The sequence below is a fragment of the Falco rusticolus genome, chromosome 6, assembly GCF_015220075.1.
Source record: "Falco rusticolus isolate bFalRus1 chromosome 6, bFalRus1.pri, whole genome shotgun sequence".
NCBI classification, from domain to species: domain Eukaryota; kingdom Metazoa; phylum Chordata; class Aves; order Falconiformes; family Falconidae; genus Falco; species Falco rusticolus.
Genome location: NC_051192.1, coordinates 38,116,522 through 38,138,797, shown reverse-complemented (window position 1 = coordinate 38,138,797; position 22,276 = coordinate 38,116,522). Strand labels below are relative to the sequence as shown.

Sequence of the window (22,276 nt, the reverse complement as noted above, 5' to 3'; positions counted from 1 at the left end):
TGTAAGTATACTAGCAGGTCGGCATGTGTTAGCATACATGATAAGAGCTCTGCCTCACAGAGTACTTAGTAATACCAACAGTATGTCAGGCTTAATTTCTCCAACACAGCACTGTTTGTAAAACACAGAGTTTATGCACTCTTGAAATTTCAAACTTGGCTGTTAAGGTATCTCAGCTTAAACACAGGTATTTTATTAGAGAACATAATTTACATTTCTAACTAGAGACATCCAAGTTCGAAAACCTGCCCAGATTTTCTTCTAATATACAGCTTATAATTCAGAGACAAGTTTTCTTATTATTGGGAAAAAAATAGGAAGCCTTAGCATTTTCTCTGTTTGAGAGTGAGGTAGTTATTACCAGCCCAGTGATTCTGTACAGGGTACAGGCCTAGAAGCTGAAAAAAGCATCCTGAGATGAGAAACGAGGAGCAGTATGGTACAGATTCTGGATGCTGGCTGTCTTCTGCACTTCTTGACAGAAGGGACTTGCAGATCTTGCAGGAGATGGAAATACAAGAAAGCTGGGGCCTGCTCCTGTCCTCACCATTACTATATTCTGGTCTAACAGTTTGCTGATTCTAGCAGAACTTCTTTTCATTTAAGTCAAGCCAGGAAAGATAAGTTATATTCTTATACTGTGGCTCAGCATTACGCTGTCACAGTGCCTTCCAGTAACACATAAAGCAATGTCAAAATTGCTGCAGCAGTCAAAAGCTGCTGTTCACTCCTGCAGAGGATACCCTTGTCACAGACCCAGTTGAAGGGACTGTTTTCCCCTCTTCTGGTGTTGCACTGCCCAATTTAGTATTTACAAATACTGATGTGAGGGGCTTGTCCCCTGAGGTGACTGAGGAACAGGCACATGTTGCCTTCTGATGGCTCTGATGGGAGGACTGCAGACACTGGTGGGTGGCTGGTACACATGACCATGGTAGCTGCAGTTCGTACGACAGCACTTTGATATGTCACCTGCATGATGAGAAGTGACCCCGGTAGCTTGTTTGAAATGTCTGTAATCTGTAGCTGATCCTGCTACTGACTTGTTGCTGACTGCAAGCACAAAATCATTTTCCGCTACCTAAAAATAGCTTTTGGTTGGGTTTGGTTTTTTTTTTTTTTCAATCCTGGGAAAAACATGTGAGAATTATCTGAAAGCAACATCAGTGTGAAAGGTTGTCATTACCTTGGGCTCCCTCAGATAGCAGTGCATAGCTTGTGTGACATCAGCAGCATGGACAGCATTGTGGTATGGGTTTTGGCTATGGTAATCTTCTTGAACCATAACTGGGAACCAAAACAGAAAACAAAGATCCTTTTGTCTCTGAATGCCATGGCCACAAGTGGGAACTGGATTTAAAACACAATTTGAGGTTTTACAGTCAGCTGCCTAAGGAGTTTCTTCAAATAGCTGTAGCTTACTTAGACTGGTGCTCTTATTGGGATACCTTTAGAGAAAAAATGCATGAAAGGATTTGTGAGGCCCAAGGGGATATACCGGGTCTAGTTCATAAATCAACTCTTTCTTGCCTTCGTGAAGGCTCTCATTCAGGAGTAAAATAAATAAGGAAGAGAGGCAAATTTATCCACATTGGAGTGTAATTATTTAGGCTGCTGTCACAGGGAAGTAATATGTCATTAAGGCAGTACCACCTCTTTTACAGCAGCAGGGAGTGAGGCCCTGATACCCTGGCATCATTTGTTATGGAAGTGACTGACTACAGTCAGAGGCATTCCTACATCCTCCAGGCAAAGAATCAAAAGATACAGCGTTCGGGTATCCGAAGCAAAATCTTCCGTGATAATTTTAGTCACATCTATGTGTTCATTTTAAAATACCAGTCCCTCTTGTTTTAGTTTGCAGTGCTGGAACTGGTCCAGCTGGACCAGGAGCACCAACCTTTTAACTCTCAGCTTTCACTCACACAGAAGATCATTGAGGTGTGTGCTCTGCACTCATCTGTTCCTTGCAGCAGTGCCTGCACCACTATGTGGTCTCAAGGCAACACCATGTGAACACTGGAAGCTGCACATGATCTTGCCCAAAGTGCTTTCCTAGACACTATCAAATTAATCAAACAGAAAAGTAACCGGCAAATTTCCCATGGCACTCATCTCCAGCATGGGGAATGCCGGAGAAAGTCCTAGCCTTCGGTTTGTTTCCAGCTCCACAGGCATCTGAAGTTACAGTGGGTAATCCTTTAAACCCTGAGTACTGCTAGCTCTAATTATCTGAGCATCCACTTCATGGCTGCCCACAGGAGTTAGAATCAGCAGGGAGATTTTGTCTGTCTCCACGCCCGAGGAATGCTTTCCAGAAGTGACGATTAGGCAGTCTTAAAGAAGAGACCCTGCACTGGAAACTCCGCCTGACAGCCTAACAAACCAGCATTCAATTGCATTCAAAACATGATGCAAAAAGTAATTGATTTTGGCCAATTTCTTCTTTTGGTTCACTGACAGCATGGGGCTAATATTTCTGTTGGCAGTAACAGCAGCAGGGGCTTTCATCAACACTATTCAGTGCAGACAGCTTGATATAATTTGTTAAATTTTGCACACAAGCTTCTAACTGCCCTGTGTCTCAGTGGTCTATTAGTCACTAAAATAATTACACTGCACCACAATTGTACTGTGCACGGGTAGGTTCTGCAATGTCTGGCCACATCTCTGCACAGCACACTTTTTTTAAGTCAACAGTGAAACAGTGGTACTGGGATGCTTCAGCCCAATGCAGAGTCCTTTAAGTCCCTTCATTGACTTAACAGGTACTGAACCAAGTACCTGAGTGCCTGCAAATTGTATGCTAATATAGATCACAGAAATGTTTTCCTGAAATACCTGCAACAATGTCATGGTTTTACATAGATACGCAGACCAAGCCAGTGCCTTCTCTGATGCCCTACTTAAGCTGTAAATTACATTTAAAGATGGCTTTGAGGTGAGCACTTACCTAAAAACCTGTGTAATGTAACCATATCTAACTGGAAATGGTGAATAAGTCCATGCACGTTGAAGAGGTGACAAAGCAATGTTACCAGACTGTTTCCTAAAAGCAGAAAGGAACAACCCTTAGATTCCCTTAACATGTAGTTACAAAGTAAGACTAAAAATCTCGGTAATGTCCTAACGATTAGTCAGCTCCTATCACCTTAGCTCATATCATATGAACTTTGCCAACACTCATATACTGAAAAGGAGCTTATATAAATTACTCCTATATATAATCAAGATTTGATGGTACGGCTGTACCAGTGGAGTCCCATTCTGGTGTCTAGATGTCACAAAGTCATATTTGCTGTTTCAACATGACACAAAAGGCAAAATTACATAGTTTTAACTGAAAATCTTTTGACAGGCTTGTTTGAGAACCATATCATTTTCATAATCCAGGTCTACCTCCAGAACTGAAAGAGAAGAGAATGGCTTTTCTGCCACTTCAGTTTGTTATGCTGTACTAATTAATTAATTACTGAGAAATCAGCAGGTTTTAGGGTTTCTTTTATTTTACACATGGCTATACAAACACGTAATTAACCCATGTACCTAGCTCAGCTACAATCGTATCTCATAGTGATGATGCAGACAGGAAAAATGAGTAGCAGCATTTACAGTCTCAAGTCCCACTGTAATGTTACATTGGCCTTACTGTGAATCCAATATTGGGAACACTGTCAAAATTGCACATAACTAGTATTATATGAACAACTATATGTACACACAGTATTCAAAAAAGTCTGCACTGCATAATTCAGCAGCAATGTTTCCAGGAAAGTTAGAAAAAAACCCCAAACCAAGCAACCCATAGAACATATAAACGATGTCTGAAGAGAGTCTTTTCTTATTTAATGTAACTCAGGAAAGAAAATAAATCTGTGTATGAAGAGGACATGGAAATTTATTTGGCCTTGACTACTGAGCAGGGGAGTGGAAAGGTAATTTAGAAGAATTACACCATTGCTTCCCTTGCCATTTGCAGTCCTTTCCAGTCTCCGCTGCCAGTCACTCAGCTGAACTGCCCTCTAAACCACCGTTCTGCTACACCTTCTGACCCAGCCAAATCTAATTAGATCGGGTTGAGGAATGAGGGATCTCATTCCTATGAGCAATACATAAAGAAGAAAGGTGTGATCATGACTCTCTTCCGCAGTTACCTGATCAGGAGGTGTTGCCCAGACATTGATGTGCGTGTGGTGTTACAGGCATATATTCAGACAAAAAAATTCACAGATTTTTCCCTGTATTAATGAATTTCCTGATTTTTGCTGCTGAACAGAAGCAAGGGTATCTTTAACTCATGTCGATAAAAATCAACTCATTATGGAGGTCTGGACTTACAGACCAATGTATCTAATAGGTATATTTAAAGTACCTTTGGAATTTCCCAGGTAAAGGAAACAGAAACACCTTGAAAAGGTGACCACAACAGATGCAGGAGATTAGATTAATACAAACCTACACTTTAAACATTATCCTACAGTTCATGAAAAGCCTGAAAATGTTCAAGGATATGATTTTGAGATAAGTTAACTGTGTCCAATTTCCCTTCAGTAATCTACACTGGAAATACTTAGCAATGAATTAGGGATTTTTAGAACAGTTATGTATGAAGATATTAAAACAAAACCTAAAATTACTTACCATTTGTCAAGCGGTCAAACAAGAAAATGTCAAAATCCCACATTCCCACTTTGGATAGCATATGCTACAAAAAAAAGAAATATGAAAAGGCAAATGACTGGTATGTCAAACTGTAAAGCAGATTTAAATTATTACTCCACAGTAATCAATCACAGGATTGCTTGCAGCAGCTATAAAGTTTAGTTCAGGAAAGCTAGAGAGATGTATTTGAAATATCAGACATCAGAAACCAAATTTAGCTATACTGCATAAAATATCACTTGCACTTTTTACTGAGGAGGTTTTGAACTTGACATTAAAAGCACCTTCTATATGGAGCTCAAAACATTGAATACTATAAAACAAAAGATTACAAAAATAGACACTTCCACTGCACAACTTTTTTATTCTTCTTTCATGTCCCCAAATCAATTTACTATGAATTCTCTTAGGTTTTTATTACAGTAAACCACAATCTTAGCTCTCATGGTGACTACAAATTAAACTTTGTTAAACAAACCAATATACAGGAATAGCTTTTATAAACTTAGATACGGTGCTTCTGTGAAGCCCACTCTGCCACGCAGAAGAATCCATCATTATCACCATATACAGTGTTTTTACAGCTACATCAGTTCAGTCAAGAAACTGACTCTGGACTAACTGTATGACCTGCAATGGCATACGTGTGAATGAAATGTGCGTTCATTCCCATCGCTTAGTCTATATTCAAACCCAGTTATGGATTCTTTATTACTTTCTAACACCTAGCACGTAATCTTCTCTTGCAGAGAATAAAAATTTCCTAGGCACATAATCCCAATGTCATCAGTTGCACGAGTTTTTTTAGAAAATACCATTCAAAGAAAGTATAAGAGCTGCAAAATAAGATAATTATATTTTGATTATTGTGAAGTTCTTTGCAGTGAATGTTCCCTGTTTCCTAACCTTTGCCATCACAGAGAGCTGTTGTGGGTTCCCTAATAAGATGCTCCATACCAGCTGAGAGACAGCTGTCTTTTTTCAAGTGGATGAACTAAATCCTGTGTTGAGGCTGCGCTTACTTAAATCAGTAACTCAGCCAGGGATCCTTCATCCTTTAATAAATCCAGATTATAATTTAAGTTGACAGAATCTGAAAATGCTGAATAGATTTAGACATGTCCTTGTTGCTTTGAGACTAAGCCTTTAAAGCCGTAAGCATAAAAGAGGAATGGACAGTCTGTTTGCTGTGAGGCAGGCAAGTAATGTGGGCCATTTAAGAAAGATCAGCCATACATTTGTTTGTCTGAAGACTGAAAACACAACCGACGCTTACTGGAATATTATTAAAAGAAATGGAGATCTGGAGACCTGTCTTACCCTTGCTTGCCCAAGGTAGTCCTCATCCAGTAGGTACAGAGACGCTTGCGGTACAATTCCACGCAGTAACCGGGATGCATGGAAATACCTCTGGAAACTTAACAGTCTTTTCACTTTTTTCTTGGTGCCAATTTCCCCTGAGAGTGTAGTATCTGTGAAAAGCAATCAGTACAGCAACCATGAAACCCAAGATGGATGACATTCTCAATTACTTAAAAAGAGAAACAGCCAAAACTTTAAAATAGTGATACAAAAATCATCAAGTTCGTGCTTCTTGCCAATCCACATGAAGGAGCAGTATTCAGATCCCTATACTTCAGCATAATATATGTGTTTGCTTCAAAAAGGAAATACATTCCTGTAAAAGAAGTACTAACGTAGAACTTGGAAGACCTGAGTTCAGTACACTCACTGCCTGCCACAGGCTTTAATGTGATCCAGGTTAAGTCATTGTGGGGGTGAAGTATCACCTAACTGTACAGGTCTGGAGGGAGCCTAAGTGACTAGGCAGAGCTAGGCACGGGGAAGATGCTCTTATTCTTCCGTGCCTCCTTTCCCTAGCTATACAATTGAAAATGGCACTACCTTGCTACCCCACAGGAGTGTCACTGGAATACATTAAAACTGCATAGCACTAGTATGCAAGGTGATTTTGGATATAAAATCAGAAAAGTGACAACAAAAGAGAACTCAAAATACAGTCTGAAAGCACAAATGTATGACCCACTTTTGGAAAATGAGAGAAAAGAAAGGAATAAGTAAGAATAGGTTAATAATCCTATTGTATTGTCTGCTGTCATTCCTGCACATTAAGGCAGTTTATAAATGAAAAAAATATTTTAATTCTACAATTAGGAAAGCAAATATATTCAGGCAATACATGCAATTCTAGTTATACAAGAGTATGTTTTTTTCACTCAGTACCAGGATAATTCTAATTCCCTAATGCTGTATTAAGAGATTTTCATATAGGGCTAAATTTGACACAAGAAGCAAGGCCGTTTTTATACAGTAATTAAATCAGTAATTAGAGTAATTAAATTACCTTGTTAGCAAGAAAAATACCCAGGCTTCCTAAGACTGACAATGACTTAGGTGATTTCATCTGAATTTTTAACAGAACGTCATGTACAGTTATGATATTTTCATTTTGCGGTCTGGTCTAAGTTTTTCAAAAAGGGAGGACTGAAACTGGACAGTTGTTTGAAGGTAGTAGATTCAACACAATTTTATTTGTAAGAAGAATCTTGAAAGAAAATGAAGATTAAACATTCCTTTGAGAGAACAGTAATGACTGAGAAACAAGCTGCATAGCACTTCACTGGACTGAGATTTAAATAAGAACTCAGGAAAAATATCCATGCACTGAAGATGACTCTCCCTATTCTGCTTTTTATTTTCATGAAAAAATGCTGAGCACTGTTCTGCTGTGAAATTAAAATTTTACTCTGTATGCTGTTTTTATCTTAGAATTATAGAATCATAGAATGGTTTGGATTGGAAAGAACCTTAAAGATCATCTAGTTCCAACCCCCCACCATGGGCAGGGACACCTTCCACTAGAGCAGGTAGCTCAAAGCCCCATCCAGCCTGGCCTTGGGCACTTCCAGGGATGGGGCATCCACAGCTTCTCTGGGCAACCCCTTCCAGTGCCTCACCAGCCTCACAGTAAAGAATTTCTTCCTTATATCTAATGTAAATCTACCCTTTTTCAGCTTAAAGCCATTCCCCCTTGTCCTATCACTACATGCCCTTGTAAAAGGTCCCTCCCCAGCTTTCCTGTAGCCCCCCTTTAGGCACTGGCAGGCTGCTATAAGGTCCCCCCAGAGCCTTCTCTTCTCCAGGCTGAACAATTCCAACTCTCTCAGCCTGTCTTCATAGGAGAGGGGCTACAGCCCCTGGATCATCTTCATGACCCTCCTCTGGACTCACTCCAACAATGTCGTCTGTATGTTGGTGTCCCCAGAGCTGGACACAGCACTTCAGGTGGGGTCTCACAGAGAGGAGTAGAGGTGCAGAATCAGCTACCTCGACCTGCTGGCCATGCTTTTGGTCCAGCCCACAATTCGGATGGTTTTCCAGACTGCAAGCGTACACTGCCAGGCCATGTTGAGCTTCTCACCAACCAACACCCTTAAGGCTTTCTCCTCGGGGCTGCTTTCTTGATGAGTATTATTATTCTGAGAGGTTTTTCAGAAAAGCCATTAAGGTTTTTTCAGATCATAGATGGTTCAGTATTTGATTTCTCCACAGCAGATGTGCAAGTACCTTCTGTAGCAAGTTTCTTCTGTAAGTAATCCAACAGCTATTGAGCAACACTAAATCAGTAGCAACAACAACAAACCCCCCCGTACTTACACACTATCAATAATGAATGTATTTTCTTACACCTGTAAGTATCACAGTTCTCGTGGGCAGCCGAAAGACGCCACCGAGTTTTAATAATATAAAAGCACAAAATAATCTTATTGCAACTTGACAAGCCATGTGTTTTCAAGAATGCAAACAGTAACAATGTCACTACTGTACCAGCCTGAAGGTTAGATTTTCATTTATGATGTGACAGCACCTGCCTTAATTCTCTCACACATTTTAAAAGCTGGAACAATTTCATGGCCCACTGAAGGAGTGACTAACATAGGTGCTAACAGTTACCCAGTGACAGCGACACGTGCAGCAACCAGTAACGTTTTCACATTTCTTTATTTATATAGTGCTGCTAAGAAAAGGCTGGCATTCAGTTTAATTTCTGGACAACAAAACACTCTTAAAATTAATTCACTCTTTAAATTTAGCTGATTCTTGCCCTTACAGCTTTTCCTAACTCCATCTTTGCCCCCAAGCTGTCACTGCTTTCAGGTAACAAGTTAAAATTTTAATGTACAGAAAACTTCCCTTTTGTACATTAAAAATGAGTATGTCCTCCAACTAATTTTTATCTAAATTAATACCTGTTTTTTTCAGTTAAATACAGATTACTGAAATCACTCTCTGTGCTCCCCTAAACTGTTCTTAAAACGAGTCCCAACAAGCAGCCATACCGCTGACTTAGGAAGAAGTGGGTATTTTATCCTTTGGATTAAGAGATTATTTCAGTAGCACAAATAATACTTAGCAAATCACAAACACATCAGGCTGTAATAAATAAATTCTTATTGTGAAAAATATTTTCTGAATTGAACCATCAAACTTGTTGCCTCTGGTTTCTCACATTGCTCTGTACGGCTGTCAGGGGTCTGAACTGAAATTTAATCATCAGCAGATAGCGCCTCTGAAACATGACATGCTGCTTCAGATGAGCACTGTATTACAGCAGATTATGCAAAAAAGATTACCCACAATAATCTGTTGTCCTGTATTTTCATTCATAAGGGAAGGAGTTCATAATACTGATAAAGAAGAGTAGGAAATGTATTTTTAAAATGGGGCTCTGACAGAACAGCCCAAATCCCGCGCTGCAGGCTATCAACATGCAAACTCTGGATGTTGGCTTAAAGGATATCCTGTTACAATCACATCCTTTGGGTCATTTCAGTAATAATTGCTTTGTCTATGAACCACAGAACTTGTCAGACGATGGCTATGACCCGTAACAGATTACTATGACATCCGCAATAATGTACCTCATTGTGATGGTGTCTTGCATAAAATTGGACTAAGACTCTGTCCCTCTCTGAGCACAACACCCCCCAAACTATTATAATCTCATCAGCAGTTTCTCTTTCCCTTCCCAAGACCAGTGCAAAACGAAAAAGAAAAGCGCAGCCATATGAAGTTGAGAGAAAAAAGACGACTAAAGAGGTGAAGCAGCTGAGAGTGAAAGCTTGAATTCTGTCAGTTCAGCAGTCGCACCTGACTCTCCCAACAATGAAGTGCCACTCCTCACACATGGGATCCACCAGCTGACACAAAATCAAGATGCAGTTTTAAGATGAGATTAAGGGTTTATGTGAATGACTTACAGCAATGCGCTGAACATGCCACTTCCTTACTAACAACTGTAAATTTCAATTTAGATTGGAAATGCAGAATTTCAATGATGACACTTGATGGAAGTCATACAGTGACTTTGAAACATAAAGTTATTGATAGCTATTTCTAATTAGGTTAAATTGAATTACCAGTAAATGAATCAAAAACATCACTGCAGATAAATCTGAACTTCAACTGTGGAACTATGAGTACTAAACCATACACTGTATTATCTAGTTAAAGAACACAAGCTGCAAGGCTCACATGGGAAGGTTTTAGTAACTGTGCAATTTTGAAATGAGCATTGAAGACAAGCAAGAACATATTTTATTTATCCCCCTAAAACTTCCTTTGAGATCTGTGTTTATCTTTAATCATTGTGGCAACTTCTGAATGTTTTGTTTACCTTAAAAAAGTATCATCTATATCTCTTAAAAAATGCCCATTCTCATATCCTGTGGAATTCCTGCCTAGCACAGCAGTTGGGGGAATCCTTCCTTGTATTCTGAACAAAGTTATCATATGGATTACACAGACATGCTGTATTAATTACATACACATTTACAGAAGCATCCATATAAGCATTCCTCACAAAGTGTAACTTTTACATTCAAAAACACAAGTGACCTGAGCTCACAGCATATCTGTCTCTTGATGTGTTTTAGCAGGCAGCAAAAATGGTTGTATTTTTCTTTAGGTAATTTGATAGCCACTTCACATATACACACTATCAGATCAGGGATGATGTCTGGATACTGCACATGGCCCTCAAGAGGTTAATAAGCCACAGGAATCAATGGTTGCCTTCTCTCTCCAAACAAAGTCACTCCAGTTACACAGATCTGCTCACCTTAATGTGCGCTACGGCTCACTACACCCCAACCTCTGTTATTTCAGGGAAAGAGGTTTCCTGCACTAGGAACTGCTTCCAGTTTTCTTTTAGATTTCCTTCACATTGCTGCACTAGTGTGTGCCCACAGGCAGTGTGAATATAAAAATGATGGAGGTTATGTTAACAATGGTTGAGTTAACATCCAGAAACGATCACATAAATCAAATTTGGACAAAGATGTACTTAACTCTGCACCAGACATTCATTGCATTGTTGTTGTTCTTTCGAAGTAAGCAAACTTGGTTATGCATTCAAATAAGGCCTCTGAGTTTTTCTTCACAGTATTGCATTTTTTTATTTTATTGCACCTTAGCATACAATAAAAACAGGTCACCCAGCAGCATGACCGGATAACAAAAGGTTTAATTTTCAAAAGCCAACTGATTCAGAAGCAGAAGACATTCTTCCTTTTCTTTCCAAAAGGATGCAGAATAAATCAGGTCCTCAAGCACCTGCCTTTGACTCATAGAATTTATAATACCCATTTCCCTCTTCTGACGATGCAAAGACATTCTGTATCAGCCACCACTCTCCAACTGTATGCCTGAAGAGTCAGGCAGGATTGGTACAAAAGTGCTGGAATATCTGGAAGATAAGGTGAGAGGATCAGACCTGCAATTTATTGTCCAGACAGTTTGCAAACAGCAAGGACTCTTGGAAATGATTTGGCTCTGGTCCTGTATGCTATGGAGGCAATTTCCTGCTCTGGTTCGTAGCTTAACAGCTGATTAGAATGCTTTTATTGGAGAGCCAAAGAGATATGTAACTGATTTATGAGGAATAATTGGTGTTTGTACATCTTTTTGTGTGTCAAATTATGCCAGGCCTTTAGATAACCTTTACTGAAGTCTTGTTTACCATACTCATTGCATGACTTGGTTGCTAAGTTTTTCTTATAAAGAAGAGTGCATAGCACCAATGATAGAAAAAAAAATACTGTGCCTTCTTAATCTCTTCTTCCATTATGGATTTATCATGTTATCCAAAAGACAACAGCAGCATGAGTAGGGATAGCTGAACTAGACCAGGTAATCTAAAAATTAATTCCAAACAATATTTCAAATTTTAATTTTGGAGAAGGCACTGGTAAACTAGAAAAAACAGATAACCTCTTCTCTCTGCACTGTCTAGCAGCATCACAAAAAGCATGGCCAGCAGGTTGAGGGAGGTGATTCTGCACCCTTACCTTGCAGTCCAAAAACCCTTCAAAAAGGAAACACTGCAGTTTTGAAGAAAGGCCTGAGAAAACATACCAAGCACCAGAAACCTATGTAAAAAGATTGTCAATTGAAAGCTTTCAGTCTAGAAGGACCAAGAAGCTCAGATGAATATCCCAGTTTTAATTCTCAATCGTCTGTGGCTGGTGTGAGAAACTGACAAACAGGTTTGATTCAAAAATCCTGAGATTGTGTCAATTTTATCATCTGAATGTACACTGGTCACTGCAATTAAGAAGAGGGAGATGAACACCTTGCACTGTATCATATCTACAGATAAACAAGTATTGTACTGAAATCTTGTAAATGTAGAAATCCTCATGAGACTTCCTCAAACTATATGGGAATCCAAAAAGTTTCTTATAAACGTTTTGTTTCTACTTGCTTCTCTAATGTCTAAAAAATTCTTTGTTCCTTGACTTTTGATAAAATTCAGTTTTAGAGGTCAAGTGATTTCTGTTAGGTGCCATAGTTCATATGGGTTTCAACTGTATTATTTTTCTTTAAATGGGTAAACATTTTTTTCAATTAGGAAGAGGCTGTGAGAAAGAGAGGGAGACTTTGAACACATCAGAGAAAAACAGAAAATTAGAAGCAAAACAAAAGATCCTTTAAAATTTTCCACTTTCAGCCAAGATTCTATTCTTCAACCACCTGCACAAGTGCAAAAAATCCATGCAGAGTCTTGTTTACAGAAGAGGTACTTGTGTGCTTCTTTGGCTAATGTAGTTAATGAAATGCGAGAGCTTCTGGGACAACAACTTTCTAGGTCACCTTGCTGTGGGGTTTCCTCTTTGAACATCACTTGAGGTGATGGTGTCCTCTTACAGCTGAGTTTCCAAACCTTAAACTCCTCCGCAATTGTTGGCATCTTGGAGAACCCTAGTCATCCCCTTACCCCCATCCCAAAATATATTCCTTTTGACACTGCTTGAAAGAGACTACAGAACTTAAGAAGTATGCAGATTATCCCACTTATATACCAAATTATCCCATTACACCAAGTGTGAAGAAACTAGGGTTTCAAAGACCAGTTAGGTAACAGAATATTAGCTGTAACAACAGGAAGAGGAAAAGATTAAATCCAAATTTAAGATTAATTTAGATGTGTTTCTCTTCACAATTTACAGCCTTTATTGGGGTCATCAATCATCTTTATGCAAACAAACATCTTGTCACCTTTTATTAAACCTCCTACAAGTTCTTAGGAAATGGCATGTTGTGTTCTGTTTCATCACAAAGTTGTTATCATTTCAATATGAACCTTCACTTTGCCACTTCAACCTTCGTACAGTAGCACAGTCAGGACCTTTTTTTTCCTAAAACTGCAAATGTTCTATAGCTGATTATAGTTTCTCCAACAGGAAATGGTACATCCCCTCCTCCTTCACTCCCCCTGAGAAAAAGCAACATAACCTGTAATAACAGCAAAGCCAACTTTCATTTATCATCTTAATGATCCCTTCTCCTTGTTCTTTCTTTTCCTCTGGTCATTTGGAAAGTATCCTCTGTTATCTTCAGTACACCCTTTCCCTTTTCTAATCAGAGAAAAGAAGGTGGGGTGGCAAAATGGGTCACGCAACATTTGGAAACTTTTAAAGCGACATTCTCAGTTGAAGTGAATCCCAAATCTGTATTAAAAAAGTAAGTTGCAAACCTGCCTGTATACTCAGGTCAGTGTTTACTAAGACTTCGTGTGTGAAGCACATCTAGTTTCTTGTTTGCTCCATTTGCTCTCATGAGTTCTCCTGAAGCATCCATAACCCAAACTACTGCATTTTGTTAGCGTGAGTGCACGTGCATCAATCAGTTTTACATTCTGGCTCACATTTTCTACAAATGTAGTGCAAGAGCTAAACAAGCAGCATGAATGGCAGCAAGCAGAATATACTTTTCAATCTATCTTGTTATTCAATTCTGCAGATAACTCTTACAAACACTTAAAAATGCAAACACCACCCCTAACCAAAAAAAACTTGCTGCTAGTTGATGAAAAGGGGGAACAAGACTGACTTCTAATGACAGGAAGAATTCTTGAATATAGTGAAGTATTACTAGAAAACAGAACAATCTTTGTGCTGAAACATTATTAGGAGAATCCCAATTCATTTTCCTCAAATAGGTAACTGAAAGCAAAGCCACAGGCTGACTTCAGTTCTGGAAATGTTCTTCCCATTGAAACCAGACATAAACTAACCATATTAAGAAGCCCATGTGCCTTCGGGATGTTGATTAATATCTTTTGGACATGCTTATCCATAAGGAACTAAGGCAAGTATTATCTAGAAGTGATGCAGACCTCATAAGATCTCTCCCTTTCTAATTTTATAACCATCTGGTGCTTTGGACTCATCTCCATGGGCTGGGTTGGGATCCGAATAATCCAGTCAGCCCTTGAAACTTCCTCACAAGGCTTTTGGTGTCCTAATTTAACCTGGGTCAGAAATATCTAAAAAGGCATCTCTCACTCCCACTTCTTTTTCTAGCCACAGGCAACAAAACAAGACAGTTAACCAAACTCTTTTTAACCTCACTCATTTGGGTTCGGGTTACTTTATGGTTTAGTTTTGGGTTGGTGGCTGTGGTTGAGTTTTATTTTCCCTGGAGATGGGCCCTACCTGAAAACCCTGGAGTGTTCAAAATCCAAAACCAAAAATGAATGTAAATTTTGCAAACAGACCCTTCTGTAGACAGGCAGAAACCACAGATTCAAACATCCACAGACTCTGGTTCCTCAAGATGGAGACTTTCTTGAATTTGTATCTTCCCTTACTAACCCTGACAACACTTGTCATTTCTGTAGTACCTAATTCATCACATGCCTGCAAAGAATCATTTTATTTGTAATCAAACTGAAAACCAGAGTATTTTGCTTGACTCAAATCAGACAGCAAATCAAGGACAAGAAATTGAATGGTACCTAATATCACTGTTTATCACCATCTGGTCTAAAAGTGTATCATCTATACTAACTTAATTTGCTAAGCTAAGCTTAAAGCAGGTGGGGAGACTCAACTTCTGCCTGCATGACAATGCCAAGATCCTAGGTAATATACAGATATACCTTCAAAGTATCTACAGACACGTTCTGACCTTTTAGATATTCTCAGGCCCCACTCCATGTTCCTGTTGCACAAGGTGTAAGGAAACAGAAATCTATGTGGGCAACATCGGTTTAGTACAGAGACTCCACTTTGCAGGTCACTTACTACATCCTTTCACTTCCTTTGTCATCCTTCCTAGATCAATATATAAAGAATTGAATTCTATCAGACACTGGGATACTGTGGATGGCTTACTGAAAAGAAGTGGGTGCAAGATAACCAAATCAATGGTATGACTGAAACTGTGACTAAAAAAAAGCGCCCCTAATGAAGAAATTTTCAGGAAAAGTTAAAAATGCAAGCAGAAACAATTTTAATTCTGTAACTCCATGACAGACATATTTAAATATAGTCAATTAGAAGTTAATAATTTTTCCATTTGCAAGCAAAAATTCAATCCAGAGAAAAGCTTAGCATAAACAAATGAGAACTGGAGAACCACTGTTTGAGTCTTAAGAATCTCCTTGTCTTCTAACTTAAAGTTTGACAGGCAAATTTGTAAATAAAAACTTACTCACCTCAGATGTAAACGATATTATTTTGTTACTCTACTGAATTTCACCTGGCAATAACTGGAGCAGGGTGAGGTCTTCTGTGGTTACTGCTGCACGCTTACCTACAATTCTAGATTTATCACAAGGAATTCCCTCAGACTTCTGGTTAATGCAATGAAGAAATATGTAGCACCACACTCACCAGCACAACTTATCATGAGATAATGATATCGGTTTTAATGAATGCATATCAGTCACTGGCAGGATCTGGTTCAACGACTCACTGAGCAACTTTGTCAATCAGAGAACTAAATTGTTGCTGCCTTACCCTGCGGTCCTTTATTTCTCAAACCCAAACTATGCTTTGCTCAAAGGAAAATTGAATCGAGTTAATTTTCACTGCAGAAGTGTTTCAAATTCTAAATTATTACCCTGCAAGTATCCAGTTTAACTCCTTTTCTGTCCTGTGAACACAAAAAAGGTTCATTTAAATTCACAGAAATTACGAAGTGCCAATAAACTGCCATCATTACTTTCAACCTGTGTTAGGTTCAGTTACAAGCTGGAGCTACCAAATTCAGAGTCAAACTGTCCTAGAATTTGTGAAGTTTTGTTTGGAATCATCTTACATCATTTATACATTGTATTGAGCTGCTTGACAGCACCTAACATTTGCCTATTCCATCCCATTAGTCTTTCTGGAAAATAGGTTTCTAATGCCAAGTCTTTTTTCCTTCTGCCGCTCCCATGTTAACGAATGCCTTATTTGCATGAAGAGAAAACCCTCTCCCCATTGTCCTATAAACCTACAGGGCTGTGCAAAACTTGTATCTTTTAGTTTGTAAAGTCTGAATATTTGTTCATAAGCACCATAGTGCATATGGAGCCTCAGGTCTGCCATGTGAAGCTGGTTTTTTTCTGTGATATATCTGCAGCCATCAGGAGCAGGTGGTCCACTTGTCTTATTACAGCAGGATGCAAAAAGGGATCACCTGCTTGCCTCCCAGGGGTCTCCACACCGGGCTGGCTAATAAGCATTGGCTGCTGCAGCTTCCCCTCAAGCTTATGGCTTTGTACCATCAACACAAATGAGTATCTCATTGGTCATGCACATCTCCACAAGTTGCAGGGACTGACTCAAGAGGCTGAGGCAAACATAGGAACTTTGCAATGCAGAACCAAGGAGTTCTTCGTGACCCAGGGATATTTTACATTCAGTTTTGCATTGCAGAGTCATCTTAACAGTCCCAAAACCCACCAGTACAACTATGTCTCAAGGAAAGTTTGCAACTAGGCAGAGAAAAGACAGGGTAAAGCCTTGCACCTCCTCCAGACAGAATCCTGTAAAATCCTCACGGTCCTGACAGCCTGGCACTGACAAGGTGAAATAACACTCACTAACTTTCTGTATATTGCAGAGAGGAACTGGAGGAATGTGTAGATGGCATCGCAGACGTTAGCTCAAACAGCAAGAAGCCAACATTAATCCAATTGGATTTGATTAGGTCTACAGAAGATCCCATTTTCAGACCACAGGAAGTTTTCCTATCCGAAAAGACTTAACGGTGTCTTAAGCTACACAGCAGCTTCACTGCAGCACTCCAGAGAAAAAAAACCCAAAAGATACAGTCTACTTGGTGTTAACCCTTAATAACCGTAGTAAGAAAAAATACACCAATTTGACTGAATCTGTAAGTATGTTTAAAAAAATTACATTTAAGTAACCTTTAGTCTGACATTAAATAGCAATGCCCTGATTATTTTTTTAAATGTCAATTTTCAAAATGAATGTCAACTCTGTTCAAGAATGAGCTTCAGTGTTTACCCTTACTTTAAAATAAGGGTGGTACTGTTCTTTGGAATAATATTTCATATGGTCGAGGGAACTATCACTACTTAAGCTCAGTTTGTCTGAATTACTAGGAAGCTGGAGTAATGTTTATGCTGCGCTTCTTTAGAACTTCTGAGGATATTTCACCATAAAATTTTCTCTGCCTCATCCCTCCCTTACTGTAACAGCTTTCAGTATACAGCTGTTGCCTGTCAGTCATTGCCACCAAACAAATGTAACATGGTGCCAAAATTTTACTGCAAGTATTACTTAGGTACTTCTCAAAAGGTGTGCAGTGATGACATTTATATATATATATATATGTTTGTTTTTGACAGGATGTGCAGCACCATGTTTTTCCTGCTTATATGGTATGCACAGCAGAAATGGATTTAACAGCTAGATGTCTATGAACAAATAATATAGAAATCTGTTTACTTCCTGGCAAAACATGCCTGCATGCTTTCACACTGAGCATCTTCATTTATCTGTAAATCATTGAGTGAGCCAGGCCTAGTGCACTTGCCATCTACAAAATTAGTAGTCAAACGCCCAGAAATCTCACTTCATTTTGCACTGAAAAATTAAGCCAACACCACTCCCTAGATAGAAAACAATAAATAAATACATAAAACCTGAAAATAATGGGAAATCCAAAATCAGCATCCCTGCTTCTCCTCACACAGAGATCACGATCAGCTGTAATGACTTCTTTCAGATTACAGAAGAGTAGTAAAAAGAAAGAAAAGTCAGAGGTCCCTGGGACAGAAAGCCCAGGAACATACGACGCGAGGTGCCCCACCTCCATGCTACCAGAGGTGCATGCAGGGAGGCATCATCACATTTAAGTTCAGCAGTTACAGAAGAGGGGTTATGTGGAGTGCCCTGTTCCTTGTATGATCAAAGACTGAGTATTCACCGGTACATCACTTGCCATGGATCTCTCCCTAGACAGCCCGTGGACAGCACCAGCACTTCCCAGAAGCTGGCAGAATCTGAAGAATGGCAGGATTCATCCATGGGGCATAAAAGTGAAAGCCCTATCACCAGAAAAAAGAGCTGAAAAGGTTTTGGTTTCTTTAACCAGGGAGAAGGAAGAACATGTGACGAGAATTTTAAATAACGTGTATGTATTCAAAAATTAATTTAGTTGAACTTGAATGTGAATATAAATTTACTTCTACTTCATGAATGAAGTGTTTTATTTTCTCTCAGTCTTTATAAAGGCATCATCACAGTACTATTTCCAGCTAGCCTAAAACAGGTTTTCCTTCACATTTTTCATTGGCAAGCCAGGCCTAAACTATCCTTAGAACTCTGCTCAACCAGTACATTATTCCCTTTGTCCTGGGAAAAATGTTGGACCCATTTTACCTCTTATGTCTTTTTACCTCAGCCATAGCGAACACTCTGACGGGCTTATGACCGAGAAAATACCTTTTATTAGCAAGACTGAAAGCAAGCACTTTGCCAGGCAGCAGTAACTTTGCCAGCTGGTGCGAATGCAACTGCTCAGAGCCCAAGTCCCCCCCCCCCCTTCCTATCAGCCCATCTTTTCTCCTGACTCCCAGCCAGACCTCACCCTTTGCAGCTGAGCTTCTTCCCCCTATCCCTGCCAGATACCTCCCTTCCCAATGCACTCAGGCAAGCAGTTACAAAAAGGAGATGTAAAAATTTGGTTTGGTAATTGCTTTTTAATGACAAGCATAATTGCTAGAAGCTTGAAAGCATCATCACTAAACAAACTGTTAAGAGTTTCAGTCTGTTCTGATGTAAGTCCTTGAGTAACTTTTGTTTCAAAAGTTACGTGGAGTGGTCTGCACAGTACACAAGGACACACTGAGATCTGCCTGTGTTGGAACACTGGAGTTAACACGGCATCCAGACTGAATGCTACAGGGCCCAAAACTAAGTGTTTTCTGTTTTTTTATTTTATTTTTTACACACTGGCTAAATGGGTCTGCATCAGTATAGAGAATCCATCAACTGAAAAAAACCCAACAGGATCTAGATTTTTTTTTCTTTTAGATTTGCCCTCCTTTATTCATAACAGTGGCAAAATAACTTCAATGAAAATGAGGTTAAGATTATTTTTAACAGATGTTCACTGCTGGCCTGACCCAAAATCCATTGACGTCAATGAGAAGACTCCATGGGGCTTTGGATTGGGTTCTAATTGTTGGAAAAATTAATGTTATTGTAAACCACTGGTCAGTGCTGTCACATGCTCCCCTCCTGTGCCAATTCTATATGACCGGATAACAGACTCACATAAATCTGTTCCAACTGTTGGCTAAGAGGCTAAGGGACACAGAGGTTTATCTTTTTAATTCTGAAGCACCCCCTGTTCCCACCAGCACACACCATGGCACTACTGTATTTACTTGACAGTCTCAGCATTATGAACAGTATTCATTACAATCAAAATGTTTCACAGTCAAACACTGGGTAGGAATAATAGAATTATTAATGCCGACTGTGTGAAGACAGCTGAACTACAGATATGCATGAAACAAGATACTTTGGTTTGTGTACTTTCAATACAGATTTTTACTTATGTATTTTTTTAAATACAGACCTGAAGGAAGGGTTGCACTTACTGTTAAGAAGACGGAAGTCTATAAATGGGTAGGAGCCGCGGCGCTCGGAGAGAATCCCTGTCTGACCTCTCACCCGTGCATCTCCTGCAAAACACAAAATCCCCAGAGATGTTAGAAGGGGCAGCTGCCTTTCTCTGCTGTTTAGATCTAGATCTATTTTCTATTCCAAGTGATGACGTTACGCTCCTCTGGTGGGAAAATGAAGGTCTAAATAATCGTCTCCCATGACATCCCTGGGTATCTGGGTGAAGCAGTACAACCGATCCCCTTATCGGAACAAAGGCACAAACCCCCCTCATGTTTATCCTATTGAACAGCTTCTTGCCCAGTCAGTCAACTCTCACTGCTTCAAGAGTAGTGCAGAGGTTAATTTTTTTGCCCAGATAAGACCAGTTGGATTCTGACTGTCATGGCATCACACACAAGGGCCTCAACCCTGGATTAGGCATACAGTCCAACTGACCTCCAAAGCTGTGGGACTGGTCTCAAAACCATGAGTTGATGAAAAAAATGCCCAAATAAAATATGAAGATTTTTTTAAGGTGCTTTTTTTGTTTGTTTGTTTGATTTTATGTTGTTTTACCTTCTGCTCTTTGAAAATGTCAGCCTTCTCCTCAAACACTGAAGCTCCTTTATCTAAGTGACACCTGATGTTCTCAGATAAGCATTACTCCAGAGCTTTAGGATGTATATTTAAATATCATAAAGTGACAACACAATACTAAGAATTAGTATTACTGTGTAATTCCCGTCAATTAGCTCCTGACTTACCACATAATATGAAATAGGCAAAACTGGTTTATGGAGAAAAATGCTACTCAGGATCAGTAAGAGTTACGAAACCTCTCTCCATGTAGATAGGAAGTAGCTGGAAGCAGATGTCATTTTTACATTTCTATAACTTTAAGTATCTTGTACTGTAATGTAATCACTTCTTTATAGGCAAATAACAAGACCAAAATACTAAAAATTCTTAAGACGAAATTCAGAGATTTTAGAGGTTCAGGTTAGAGTACTCTAGTTCTTCACAATACCAATTCCTCCTCCACAGAAACACAGGCCACAGTGTTGAAAGCACAGCCACTGCACTCCCTCAGATAGTTCACATTGCAGGCTTCTCAAAGTTTGCAATAAAAATATGAATTATTAGTGGGTTTGAATTAAGCTTCTTCTGGGATATGAATATACCATCTGACTAAACTAAACAAAAATAATTTAAGATTTTGGCTGCTACTGCTAGCTTCTACTGCTTGTGTTTAAAAACAAGAAAACAAAACAACTTGCAGCATAAAAAAAGGACCTAGTTAGATACTGTTATTTTTTTCTATCTACTATTGAATTAAAATATGCTTACAATTATGTTTAAGGGAAGAAGGCCAAGTAGAACTATTAAGTTTAATATTGGAAGTGGAGAAAAAATTCTGTGCCCTCTAGGGGTCCTTAGATGTACAAAAGGCACAGGAGCACGCACTCAAATGAAGATTTCAAACACAATCACTTTCGATTACAAATTTAGATCTATTTTCTCTCTTCCTTACTTTTGCTTTGCTTTTTTTGTTTCCAGAGACAGAACATGTGTTGCCTGAGCTTAGCTCCCGCTCTTAGGAACCAGCCCAAAACAACTCAAGCTGTTGTTGACCCTACTTACCCCTCCTGAGAGCAGGGCCAGGAGGTGCAAACCTCTGCCTGCTCCTCAGCAGTTGCATTTCAAAGGTATGATAATAGCACGGGTCATGAGCAGTTTATTTATTAGCACTTCATTGGCAGTTTAAAATCACGTGCAAGTTGTGGCAATGGAGGTATATAAACCTAGTTTCCCCTGCAGTCCTTCTGTTAAAGGGCAGAAGGGCTGAGCAAAGAGCTGGAGCATTTGTAAAACACCAAAGCAAGATTCCTCAGCACCCATGCGTCAGAGCTTGTAAGGCAGCACCTGGACTTCCAAGCTTTCCTCTCTGCCAGAGGTAGACCCATCAGATTGGCTGATTTGTACAGAAAGAGTGAGAAAGGCAAGTATGTGGTATACATTATATAAACCCCCAAAAATCAGACAGGCTTGAGCCTGTCACTAATACAAGCCTCGGCAAATTAAGAATGGGTGTAAATTCAGAGCATGCCTTGATTGAGGCTTTTGTACTTCTGTAGGCACCAATGAATTAACAGGAAACTTCAAATCACCCCTTGCAT

At 39.3% G+C, this 22,276-nt stretch overlaps 1 protein-coding gene across 3 annotated transcripts in view; it reads right to left on the bottom strand.

Annotated features, from left to right (window-relative positions):
* The window catches only part of PDE7B (phosphodiesterase 7B), a 182,050-nt gene that overhangs the window by 20,611 nt on the left and 139,163 nt on the right, over positions 1-22,276 (bottom strand). For all 3 annotated transcript variants that reach the window (XM_037391541.1, XM_037391542.1, XM_037391540.1), the window contains 5 exons: positions 20,093-20,176; positions 5,983-6,134; positions 4,642-4,705; positions 2,954-3,049; positions 1,187-1,287 (listed from right to left, as the gene is read on the bottom strand). In XM_037391541.1, the coding sequence (XP_037247438.1) occupies positions 1,187-1,287; positions 2,954-3,049; positions 4,642-4,705; positions 5,983-6,134; positions 20,093-20,176 (497 nt within the window). The remainder of the gene's footprint in view (positions 1-1,186; positions 1,288-2,953; positions 3,050-4,641; positions 4,706-5,982; positions 6,135-20,092; positions 20,177-22,276) is intronic.